Source organism: Rhinopithecus bieti, unplaced genomic scaffold (genome assembly GCF_001698545.2).
Source record: "Rhinopithecus bieti isolate Rb0 unplaced genomic scaffold, ASM169854v2 scaffold_13400, whole genome shotgun sequence".
Classification (NCBI taxonomy): Eukaryota; Metazoa; Chordata; class Mammalia; order Primates; family Cercopithecidae; genus Rhinopithecus; species Rhinopithecus bieti.
The window spans coordinates 3,925,477-3,937,578 of record NW_016807991.1 but is presented as its reverse complement, the minus strand read 5'-3'; the positions used below and the strand labels follow the sequence as shown (position 1 = coordinate 3,937,578).

At 51.4% G+C, this 12,102-nt stretch overlaps 2 protein-coding genes across 6 annotated transcripts in view; one reads left to right on the top strand and one right to left on the bottom strand.

Moving 5' to 3' along the window:
- The window catches only part of RECQL5 (RecQ like helicase 5), a 39,989-nt gene that overhangs the window by 12,576 nt on the left and 15,311 nt on the right, over positions 1–12,102 (top strand). For all 4 annotated transcript variants that reach the window (XR_001887770.1, XR_001887771.1, XM_017884674.1 and 1 more), the window contains exon 8: positions 2,843–2,922. Coding sequence is in view for 2 of the 4 variants with exons in the window: in XM_017884674.1 (XP_017740163.1) it covers positions 2,843–2,922 (80 nt within the window). In the remaining 2 variants the exon portion in view is untranslated. The remainder of the gene's footprint in view (positions 1–2,842; positions 2,923–12,102) is intronic.
- ERLN (endoregulin) lies at positions 6,189–8,064 on the bottom strand. 2 transcript variants are annotated; one of them, XM_017884687.1, is made up of 3 exons: positions 7,786–8,064; positions 7,280–7,499; positions 6,189–6,794 (listed from the first exon to the last, which is right to left on the bottom strand). In XM_017884687.1, the coding sequence occupies exons 2-3, from the start codon at positions 7,322–7,324 to the stop codon at positions 6,600–6,602; spliced, it is 240 nt and encodes a 79-aa protein (XP_017740176.1). In that variant the 5' UTR covers positions 7,325–7,499; positions 7,786–8,064; the 3' UTR covers positions 6,189–6,599. The 2 variants fall into 2 exon arrangements, with proteins under 2 accessions (XP_017740176.1, XP_017740177.1); XM_017884688.1 differs by having other exon boundaries at positions 7,280–7,396.

The following is a 12,102-nucleotide window of genomic DNA, read 5'->3' as shown; positions in this document are numbered from 1 at the left end:
TTGCCACCACGCCTTGCTAATTTTTGTATTTTTTAGCAGAGACAGGTTTCACCATGTTGGTCAGGCTGGTCTCAAACTCCTGATCTCAAGTAATCCACCTACCTCAGCCTCCCAAAGTGCTGGGATTACAGGCATGAGCCACCATGCCTGGGCTTTTTTTTTTTTTTCCTTTTCTGTATTAAATAATTCACAGTATTTTAAAAGGATATGTTGGCAAATAGATATGTACACAAAAAAGGCCACTGATGCATAATCACATCACTCACAAATGCTCACTGTTCTGCTAGTTGATTCAGCCACAAGTCCATAGACAAGCTTGTAACGGAGTGAAGCTAGGAACAGTCTCTGAGCAGAGCTGCACCAGAGCTTCGGTCAGTAAGAGGGGAATTACCTCCAGGAGTGGGCAAGGAAGGAAGTTGGCTGCCATCTTTAGAGTTCCACTGCCCTGACCAAGTGCCCACACTTGAAATGTATAGTGCCCATTCCTCACCTAATAGTGGTTCCTGGCCCAAGGTGAGACTGTCTTTTCAATTGGATAAGGGTGCAGAGATCTTCCTGGTGGGAAGGCCAGGAGCTGTTGCTTAGCTGTGGGGACCACCTGCTATTGCCCTACTCCCCGCTAGTGGGAGCCAAAGGGAAGGCTGGCTGATGAGTGTCTGCGGATTGAGGATGTGGCAGGGACTGGTGCCCCCACCTCCTTCCGTCCCACCACCAGAGGTGGGACTTTGCCCGCTGTGTGCTTGTCACCAGCCACCAACAGTCATGCCTTGGGTTTCCCAGGTGGGGAGGTGGTAGGCAACATTTTAAAAAGAAAACAGGAAACTCTATTGTACTAGGGGAGGCAGGAGTGGAGATGAGAAAATGATTTGGATTTTGTGAGAGGGGCTTTGGGGAAGTTTGGTAGTGGTTGGTAACTTAAGTGCTTTTTCTTCCTTTTACGTTAGTTGCAGGCTTTGGCTTAGAAAGCCCCAGGGACATGGGGTGAGGGACAGAAACCTGAGGCTCTTGTCCCTTTATCTGCCTTCACAGCACCATCTCCTTCCCCCAGCTTTATCCTGTGCCTAGGAGCCAGGCCTCAGAGTTTCCTGCTAGCCACTCCCCATAAGCCACTCCTCTGATGTTAGTCCATAGCCAAAGGAGCTGTGGGTCCAGGCCTGGTGGCCAGCCCGGCTCAACCCACTCATTCCGGGTGCTCCTTACCTGCAGGCAGGAGGCAACACCCTGTCTGCTACCATTAGCACCTTCCAGAGCCCACCTGCCCTGCCCAGCCATACCCTGCTCTGCCCCATCTGGGATGCTGTGCTCAGGGAGGAGCTGGCAGGGCTACACCTAGCCTCCCTGGTAAGTAGAGACTCAGGAAACCTTTTCGGTCCTCCTGTTTTCTGATTGCGTGATCCAAGGGGTACACACTGGCCCCTTGGGTGCCAACAGAAGGGCTTGGGAATCTTGCTCTCCTGATGTAGTTGACTGCCCACCCCTACCCCACATGGGTTTCTGAGTCGGCAGGTCAAGCCTTATTTTATTTTACTTTACTTTATTATTTTATTTGAGACGGAGTCTGGCTCTGTTGCCCAGGTTGGAGTGCAGTGCCACAATCTCAGCTCCCTGCAGCCTCCGCCTCCCGGGTTCAAGTGATTCTCCTGCCTCAGCCTCCTGAGTACCTGGGATCACAGGCGTGTGCCACCATGCCTGGCTAATTTTTGTATTTTTAGTAGAGATGGAGTTTCACCATGTTGGCCAGGCTGGTCTCAAACTCTTGACCCCAGGTGATCCGCCCACCTCAGTCTCCTAAAGTGCTGGGATTACAGGTTTTTGTTTTGTTTTGTTCTTGTTTTTGTTTTTTGTTTTTTTTTTGAGACAGAGTCTCGCTCTGGTGCCCAGAATGGAGTGCAGTGGCGTGATCTTGGCTCACTGCAAGCTCCGCCTCCCAGATTCACGCCATTCTCCTGCCTCAGCCTCCTGATTAGCTGGGACTACAGGCCCCCACCACTGTGCCCAGCTAATTTTTTTGTATTTTTTAGTAGAGACAGGGTTTCACCGTGTTAGCCAGGATGGTCTCAATCTCCTGACCTCGTGATCCGCCCATCTCGGCCTCCCAAAGTGCTGGGATTACAGGCGTGAGCCACTGGGCCCAGCCGGGATTACAGGTTTTAAATTGTATTTTAAATTCATGTTTTAAGGTTGTCAAAAATAATCACTTAACATTAATATATCTCCCTCCAATATACACAGAAGTATATATGTTCATATATGTTAAGTTTACAACATTTATGCATGTGTTTACTATGATTAAAATAGGTGATGTTATAGTGTTTCCTAAATGCTAGTCTGTGGGCCCTTTGCATGAGAACCTCCTGAGAAGCTTTTGGGAAACTCTCAAAAGCTCATCCCAGAAAATTCAGTTCAGTATTCTGGGGGTTATGATAAATAGTCAGGTTTGGGGACACTTTTGTAAATGGCTTTATTATTGTCATTTAATATTTTTCTCCCTTGTTACTTTTATTTTTTTGAGACAGAGTGCAGTGGCATGATCTTGGCTTGCTGAAACCTCCACCTCCTGGGTTCAAGTGATGCTCCTGCCTCAGCCTCCCAAGTAGCTGGGACTACAGGCACCCACCGCCACACCTGGCTAATTTTTTTGTATTTTTAGTAGAGATGGGGTTTCACCTTGTTGGTCAGGCTAGTGTCGAACTCCTGGCCTCAAATGATCCTCTTGCCTCAGCCTCCCAAAGTGCTGGGATTACAGCCGTGAGCCACTGTGCTCGGCCTCCTCATTACTTTTTGTGCCTCTAAGGTAGTCCAATTCTGTAAGATTTGCTAAGGTGTCATTTTTTGTCCGCAGGAAAAGAGAGGGAACAAAGCATCTGATAAAGCCACTATCCTGGCCTTTGATGCCCTGGTGACCTTCTGTGAAGAACTGGGGTAAGTAACTTATTTTGTGTGTGGAGCAAAGTGTCAGTGAGATCATTTACTCCCCTGGCCCCCCTAGTTAAGCAGCTGACATAAGACAGCCCATAGGCTATCAAGGGACCCCTGCCTGCAAAGGCTGTTGTGTTGGGCAGCGTGGAATTCAGGACCTTGCTCTTCTCTATTGGAGTCCCCAGGATCTCTGGCAGTGTGGGGATTTGCTCAGTCTTCTGAGTGGTATCCTTCCCTCCACTCCCCCCTCTTCTGGAATGGCTGACCTCACAGGCCACTCAGTTCCAAGGGATGTGACCAGCTCTGAGCTGTCGGCTTTGTGGTCATCATGTGCCACCGAGCTGGGACTTCTGGCATCACTTGAGTAGTCCTCACCCTTATCCAGGACCCACACAGAAGCCTGTGGCCCCGCTTACCTCGGGGAGTCATGTGCTTTGAACCCACGCATCTGTTTTAGCTGCATCTGCAGGCGATGGGGCAGGGGCCACAGGAAGAGCCCAAGGGCTGCTCAGTGTAGTCAGGTCATGTCCAGGCATGCGGAGCTATGAGTGCCTGGGTGAGAGACACCCAGGAGGAGTCTTTACATTTTGATCTAAAAAATTCTTGGATTCATCTCATCTCATGGAATAATCCTGTCAGGGGATGACACTGACGTGATTGCTTCAGACTTAGAGGTGAATAAATCGAGGTCCAGAGAGGTCACAGTCACGCAGCTCGTGGTAGACTGAGGCCACTAAATACCCGGCTCCTGATTTGCAGCGGCATACTCATTTTCATACACCTAGGCCATCTTGGTTTTTGCAAAAAAAAACCAAGGAAATCAGAGAAGCTCTTCTTTGGGCTGTGTGTTTTTATTTCCACCTCCTCCTGTTCACCAGTGAGTCGGTGGCTTCTGGACTGAAGCTATTTTCTTCTCCAAACTGCCGCCTCTAATTTGGCCTCTGTGGCAAGACCACGCCCAGCAGAAGTGGTCGGCTGCAGTGCCAGGACCACCCTTGCCTGCAGCCATTGCGACCAGAGCCCTTTTCAAGCACAATTAATACGGGAGTTGCTAAATTTGGCCTTCTTAGGCTTCTTGAGTAGAGCTCCCATTTCTGGTGAGGAATGAAAGGGCCAAGTGTTCCTGTTCATTGTGAGTCCTTTTTGCTGAAAAAAGCTCTGGGGCTGTCCGAGGCTCTGGAATGCTCTCTGGAGGGTTAACTCTGCCCGTCCCCAGGGTCTGCTCAGTCTGCCAGGCAAGGGAACAGGTCCTCCCAAGGGCTTCTGCCTTTGTTTCTCCTGTCACCTTCCGGGGAGCTGGGACTTCTTAGTGCATCAGTGGCCTGGTTGCCAGGGGCTGGGGTCTAGGCATCTCTGGACCCAAGGAGTCCAGGTGACAGCATCGTGCTGCCTCTTGTGCAGCCTTGTACATGTCTCCTTTGCTACATGTGATGATTCTGAAATCCAGGCGGCAGCCTGGAATAAACACTGCTGGTATGTCTGTATTGGCTACTGTTCTTTGAATAAGTGAATGTTTGTTTATTTCGTAACTGGTGTGTAGCACAAAGAAAAAGCCCCTTCTCCACCAGATATTTGCTCCCTAAGAATAGTTCTCGTTGGAGGCTGAGGTCGAAGCAGCCTCCCACCAGCGTTCCCTTGGGGTAGGCACCTGGCAGCGAGGGACAGAGCCAGTGGGGTGGGCTCAGCAGAAGTAGGTACATTTCTGCAAAGGAAGCTGTAGGTTTCCGGTCGGTTTGTTGTGGGGTCTGAGGCGCATGGGAGTGGGACCAGCAAAAAAGATACTCAGGTCAGTTAACTAATGAGGCGGGGCTGTGGCAACCAGCAGTTTTCCTCTCTTCTCTATCTGTAGCTACTTTCTCTGGGCTATAACCTTGAAAAAGCAGTGTTTGATTATTCATGACCATGAGTATCTTTTAGTGTCGTAGGGAACAGTTATTAGGTTTGAAGCAACCTCCAGCTTGAGGCCTCGGCATTTTGAGGTGGAAGAGCAGCCTTGTGTTTAGACCTGGCTTGTGTTGGGCACTGTTGTCTCCTGGGATCTTGGGGCTGGGGGTGCCCAGCAGCCCCGCATCTTCTTGTTTATCTGTGCGTTTACTCATTCATTCATTTATTCAGCCGGCAAATATTGGCTGATGCCAGCTCTGTGCCAGGCACATTGGACTTAGGGGATACACTGGTGGGCAGAAATAGCCCCATTCCCTGCTTTATGGTGCTTGGTCCAGTGGGGAAGAGAGCACTGCAGATAGTCACAGTAGAGACATGTGAGTCCCAGAGCCAGCCATGGTGGCTCACGCCTGTTATACCAGCACTTTGGGAGGCTGAAGCGGAAGGATCGCTTGAGCCTGGGAGTTCAAGACCAGCCTGGGCAACATGGCGAGACCCTGTCTCTACTAAAAATACAAAAAACACACAATTAGCCAGGCATGGGTGGCACATGCCTGTAGTCCCAGCTGCTCAGGAGGCTGAGATGGGAGGATCATCTCAGAACTCAGAAGTCTAACATGCAGTGAGCTGAGATTGTGCCACTGCACTCCAGCCTGGGCGACAGGAGTGAGACCCCATCTCCAAAAAAAAAAAAAAAAGGCCGGGCTTGGTGGCTACAGCCTGTAATCCCAACACTTTGGGAGGCCGAGGCGGGCAGATCATGAGGTCAGGAGATCAAGACCATCCTGGCTAACATGGTGAAACCCCATCTCTACTAAAACTAAGAAAAAAATTAGCCGGGCGTGGTGGTGGGCACCTGTAGTCCCAGCTACTTGGGAGGCTGAGGCAGGAGAATGGCATGAACCCGAGAGGCGGAGCTTGCAGTGAGCTGAGATCATGCCACTGCACTCCACCCTGGGCGACAGAGCGAGACTCCGTCTCAAAAACAAACAAACAAAAAAGACGTATAAGTCCTGTAAATGGTGTTTCGAGAGTATAAAACAGGTGGCTTTACCCTAATCCTCGAGGCTTCGGGAAGATTTACCTGAGGGAGTCAGGTTCAAACTGAGATATGAAGGATGAGGAAGGACTAACTAGTCCATGGAGTCAAGTGTGGTATGAGGGAGAGCATCCCAGTCAATGAGAATAGCATGCGCAAAAGGCTTGTGGTGGGAGAGAACACAGCATATTCAAGAACCAAAAGACATGCTGAGAACCCAGGGGCAGGGTGGGGTGGGGTGGGCGAGATGGCTGGAGACAGGCCAGACTGTGCAGGCCCTGGTGAGGCTTTGTTCGGGAAGCGTGCTCTGGTGGCTCTATCTGGATTAAAAATGAGCTCTCACAAGTTAGCAGATTTGTAAAGGAATTTTTACTTCATTTGGTTGTGTCTTTCTCTGTCAAGGATTTGTGAAATTGCTGGCTGGGCCTGTGAGCCAGTTAGAGAACCTTGTTAGCCATCGCTCCTTCCACCTGAGGCAGCGGAGCCGTCCTCTCCATGTGCTTTTAGGGTTCTGGTCGGGGAACCCGAAAACCAATAGGATCAAGGAGCCAGAATTGGTCTCAGACCAGCTTCCCCATCTTACTAGTCTGACCAACCCTAAGCCAGATGGAATATTTTACTAGACTCTTTCCTGGTGGGAAAGGAAGACACCATGGCCTGGCCCCTGAGCCAGAGGGGACCGTGGAGGGGCCCACCACCAGAATGGGGCAGGTCAGCTTGCCTCCCCTGCTGCCATCTCAGTCCCCAGGAAGTCAGGTCACTCCTCTTCACCCTCTTCATGCTGAGTGTTTTCTGTGGAAGTGAGTAAACCAAACACGATGGCAAATAAGATGAGAAGCAGGACAGCGGTGATGAATAAGATAATCACTGCCAGGCCCCCCTGGTCCCAGGGGTTCTGCCAGAATGCATCATTCCAGATTGTCTCTTTGAACACCAGTTGGTCCATGAGAATCTGGAAAAGAGGGACAGAGGACCTGAGCGCAGGCAGCCCTCCCAGGCCCTGTCCCAGGCGCTATGCTCTGCCCGCTGACTCCAGCCTCTGTAGCAGCTTCTGTGAGCAGCCGGCCCGCCTGGCGGCCAGGGCACATGAAAGAGCTGGAGTCTGTGCTCGATGCCTGCAGCCAGCAGCAAATGGCATTGCCCCCGCTCTAGATACAGAAGCCAGGACTGGCGCAAGGAGTGGGGCCCTGGATTTTTCCTGGGGGCTGCCCCTGGATTCTCCAGTCCTTCTTTCCTGAGTAGCAAGTGTGAGCAAGGACTCTCTCTCATCCCTAAAACCTACTTGGCTAAAATCTAAAAAGCATCACGATAGAGCCTCGCTGTTTTTCCTGCACCAACTGCCAAACATTTGGGAGGCATTCGAGAGAGCATAAAGGAGTGGCCAGCTCTAGCTGAGGCCTGGGTGAGCTCCTTGGAGCAGCCGAGAACAGAACTTACCAGTCTTCTAGAAGTGGAGCTCCTTATCACAGACTGCAAGCCCATAGCCAGGTGAGGGCAGCCCAGGTGAAGGAGGAGGGAGCCATTACCCGATTCTGCTGGTACCTATTCTGGGTCCTACAAGGGCAATTCAGGGTGGTCCTCAGGCTCACACTTTGCGGGAGGCTGAGCTGAAGAGGCCGCCAGGTGACCAGAGCTGCACCCTGACTCAAAGAAGCAACTGTTGAGAGGAAAAGGTGTGAGCGTGGCCAAGTGGCCCTGACCAGACCCTTCGTCGCCATCACCAAAGCAAAACAAAGGTGGGCTAGGGCTGGTTGCCTGGCAACCACGGCTCCCTTTCTGCCTTTCACGTTCCCCCTTTGGCTCCTTTCTGCCCTTGTGTGATGTCATTTTGGGGGTGCTCAGTGCACATGTTCATTAGTCCCTCCTGAGAGAAGTCAGACTTGGGGTGGATGGGGAAGAGATTGGACCGAGGGCCTTTGCCCCAGGCCATCGGGCCACCTCACCTGTGGCTGGGCTGGGCTGTCCTCTGTCTGGATGATGTGTGGACTGCGGACTTGCCCTGAGTTCAGGAAGCCCTGGGGCTGGGACTGTCGTAGGGCTCACTTCCTGTGTTGTGGGGTGAATGATTAACTGCAGCCCTGGCTGGCGCCTGGTGCCTCTTGGAACTGTTTCTGGGGGAAGGGTTGCTCCCCGCTGAGGCTTCCCATTGGTGCCTTTGTCTGCCCCTCGGGCACAGCCTCAGCAACATTGTGTGGTTGGTTTCTACCCACTGGCACAATAGGGAAGCTGGGAAGAGGGAATCAAGCCTGTGCCCTGGTGCTTGAAACCTAATGGCCACCATTTACTCCTTTAAAAGCTAGGATGTGAGGGCCCACTGTGGCCAGGAAACAGGCACTGTGTGTCCAGTTGTGAGATCAGAGAGGCGGGCCCTGCCCTCCAAGCGCTTCCCTTCTAGCCCTCGGGTGCTTATCACAGCTGGTAAAGATCTGGGAGCTTTTAGAAATGCCCAGGCCCCACCTGGTACCACTTACATCAGCCTCTGGGGGGGGGTGCCAGGACGTCATATTGTTTACACATCCCCAGGTGATTCTCCCCAGGTGTGGCCAGGGTTGGATGACAGATGATGGCAGATTTAGAACAGTCGTTCTTAACTATCATTGGCGTCACTGACCCAGGTTACCTGATGTTTTCCGTTTCCTTGTGTGAAACTTACTGACTAAGGCCCTTGGCATGCTGAATGCTCACAGCAGTGGGCCAGTCTCTAGCTCACCCTTTGTGTGCAGCTCCGTCAGTTAAGTCAGATGCTTATCAAGAGTCAGGTGTTGGTTCCCAAACCTGTTCATGGCAGTTGTACTTGTAATTACATAATTGAATTTAACATCCCGGGAACCAATGAAGCAACAATAACAGCTGAAACCCCAATTTTACATGTGGGGAGCGGGCACAGAGAGGTTAAATAACTTAGCCAAGGTCATCAGCTAGTAAGTAACTGAGTTGGAGTTTGAATCCAGCAGCACACAGTCTGAGCTTTAAAGCACCTCAGAGCGAGTGGAGAAAGAAATTGTTTCTAGAAATACCTGTTGACCATTTGGGATGACTTTGGAATCGCTCAGATAATGTTCCTGTTGAAAAAGGTGCAGACACGATAACTAAACATTGGGGACATTTTGTAAAAACCCAGAAGGCTTTCACACCCAGATTCCTTTGCCTTTAGGTTCCGATGACTTTAAGTTTTTGTTCTGCTTTAAAGAAACCAAAACTAGAAAATAACAATACAGTAACTCTGGCTGGCAAGCCCACACTCAGAGAAAAGGCCAGGAAGACCGGCCAGGGAATAGGTGTGTGCATATTTCCATTTAATGTGAGATATGTAAAAAAGTAATGGATGTTTAGAGAACTTAGGTGCTCTTTAACGAAGGTTGCTTTGACCAGCTCTTTCAATTAACTGCCGGCCCCAATTGGATAATTTTTTTTTTTTTTTTGAGACAGGGTCTCACTCCATAGCCCAGGCTGGAGTGCAGTAGTGATCTCGGCTCACTGCAACCTCTGTCTCCCAGGTTCAAGCGATTCTCCTGCCTCACCCTTCCGAGTAGCTGGGATTACAGTTGTGTGCCACCACGCCCAGCTGGGAGAAAACTTGTATATACCGTCTGCCAAGTTTTTCTAATGAGATTCTTGTATCCGTGGCTTTATTGTCTCTTCTTTTTTTTGAGACAGGGTCTTGCTCTGTCACTCGGGCTAGAGTGCAGTGGCACTGTCATGGCCTAGGCAGTCCTCCTGCCTCAACCTCCACAGGAGTAGCTGGGACCACAGGTATGTGCTACCATGCCTGGCTAATTTTTTTTTATGTTTGTAGGGACAGGGTCTCCCCATGTTGCCCAGGCTGGTCTCAAATTCCGGAGCTCAAGGATCCTACCTCATTTGGCCTTCCAAAGTGCTGGGATTACATGCATGTGATATACTGTGCTGGTCTGTTGTAGTTTTTTGTTTGTTTATTTGTGACAGAATCTCGCTCCGTCACCCAGGTTGGAGTGCAGTGGCATGATCTCAGCTCACTGCAACCTCTGCCTCCTGGGTTCAAGCAATTCTCCTGCCTTAGCTTCCCGAGTAGCTGGGACTACAGGCATGCACCACCACACTCGGCTAATTTTTTTGTATTTTTAGTAGAGACAGGTTTTACCATGTTGGTCAGGCTGGTCTCAAACTCCTGACCTCAAATGATCTGCCTGCCTCGGCCTCCCAAAATGCTGGGATCATAGGCAGGAGCCACGATTGTAGCTTTTAATCAGGCATGATGTACAGACAGTACGGCACACAGGTCTTCAGAGTAGAGTGCAGCCCTTTTGAGGAGCCAAGAGCAGCCTGCCCTGTGGTGGAAGCGGAGGGCATAGCTGAGGGTGGGCATGAAGAGGCTGGCCAGATGATTGTGGGGACCTCTTAGGATGCTGCTGCAGTGACCACAGGTAAGCATTGATGGTAGCGTGGTCCAGGATGGCACAGTGGCGGGAACAGAGAGGTGGTGGCCAAGTCAGACGTCCTCTGAACCTGAAACCAGCCTGATGGCCACCCCTTCCATGGCTCTCGCCCATCTTCGGGCTGCCCAGGTCTGCAGCATCTTTCTGTTTATTCTTTCCCACAGTCGGGCACCTGCTGCCACCTTTCCATGCCCATCTTCCCCAGGGAAGACCGGCACGAGAAGCTGCTTCTTGAAGGAGTGGGCCAGGCTATTGTCGGAGAGCAGGTCTGGTTAATCTCAGTGGGTTTGAAGCCTGCGAAGGGGTTGGCCTGAGAGCCGGGCCCGGTGTGTGCCAGTTGGCGAAGGAGCAGAGAGGAGTAAGTCCTGTGAGGGCAGGGACCGAATCCTGTGTGGACTTAGCAGTTGTGTACCGCCTGCCCTGGAGCGGCCATCAGCCTGTCCGTGTCCAGGGCTGTCTGTGGTTCCCACCTCGAGCAGCTGGGCTGGGGAAGCAGAATATTTTCTAGCAAAGGGCCTCAGCCTCAGCTGCCCTGGAGCAGGGCTGTTCTTATGCTGATGAAAACTGGCTTATGAAAAAGTTACCCAGGCTGCTTCCCTGTTGACCATCTCCCAAGCAGAAGGCTTCCAGAGACCCCCCAGCCCTTGGTGCTGGGAATGAAAAATGCGGGGTTTCCTGTTCGTCCACTCCCCTGTGTTTTTCTTCTGGGAGGGATGCCTCATTGGGCACCACCCCAGCTCTTACCTGTTGGGTCCCACCCACTCCTGTGAAGGTTATTTTGAGACAGAGTTTGGGGTGTGGGTGTTTTGGGTATAGGGTTGGTCGATGGAGGATAATGGGATTAGAGCGTTATCTGTCCTGCATCCAGGAGGCCAAGTTCTGGGTCTTGGAGCCCTGGGTGTGGTAAGCAGAGGCTCTGGAGCCAGATAGGCTGGACTCAGGCAGGCTCTGCTGCTTTTCAGCTAGTTGAACGTAGACAAGTCACCCAGCATTGCTGAGGCCCAGTTTCCTCATCTCTAAAATGGGGGTAACAGTGGTATCTTCAACGTGGAGGTACTGTGATGAGTAAATGAGTTTATCTGCACCAAAATGCTGAAGACAATGCTGAGTATATGTAACCCCTCAGTAAATTTAGCCATCTTCATCATCATCATCATCATTCTGAATCCTGTTCTTTGGAGGGGGCTGAGAATGGGCAAATTTTTGAATTTCTTTTCTTTTGTATGAAAACACTTACTCTCCAGGTCTTTAACCTAAACCTGTCAGACAAGTCTGTGGACACTAGAAAGTGAAACCAGAGGGTGAGAGCTTCCCCTCCCTGCCTGCTATTGCCAGTGTGGCCTGGACTGCCAGCTGGAAATGGCGGGGGTGTGACAGGGGCTGGCATTTCCCTCTCCATGACATGTTTCCCAGGTAGACAGGGCTCTGCTCCCAGGTGCCAGAGCACAGCTACGCAGGCCAAGATGATGGAAGCATGTGAAAAACACAGACTTCTCGTGACTCTGGGGAAGCCCCGGGGAGGCACCTCAGGATGCTCTGTCTGGACCCATTGGCATTTCTGGAGCCTCCCCTCACTCCTGGGTTCATAGCTCTACCTGGAAAGTTCTCTGGAAAGTGTGGGGTGTGCAAGCCAAAGGCGCAGGCAGTGGACAGAGTGAAGTGCTGTTCCCAAGCGTAGCTGCTGCCTTTGGGCAAACGCAGTCTCTGCCACTCTGCAGAGTAGTGCCTCGGCCTGGCAGAGCTCATTAGCAGCTGATGCATGACAGGAATTTCATGGCACCATCCACGGGTCCCGTGGTGTTACCGCCCGTGTGGCACGCTTCTCCGCGTGGTTTTCCAGCTTTT

Bases quoted from the DNA above. Each gene is read 5' to 3' on its own strand.
- ERLN (XM_017884687.1), bottom strand. From the start codon at position 7,324: ATGGGCTTGCAGTCTGTGATAAGGAGCTCCACTTCTAGAAGACTG. The intron at 6,795-7,279 runs GTAAGTTCTGTT...CCTCTTTTCCAG, and splicing joins GCTCCACTTCTAGAAGACTG to ATTCTCATGGACCAACTGGT.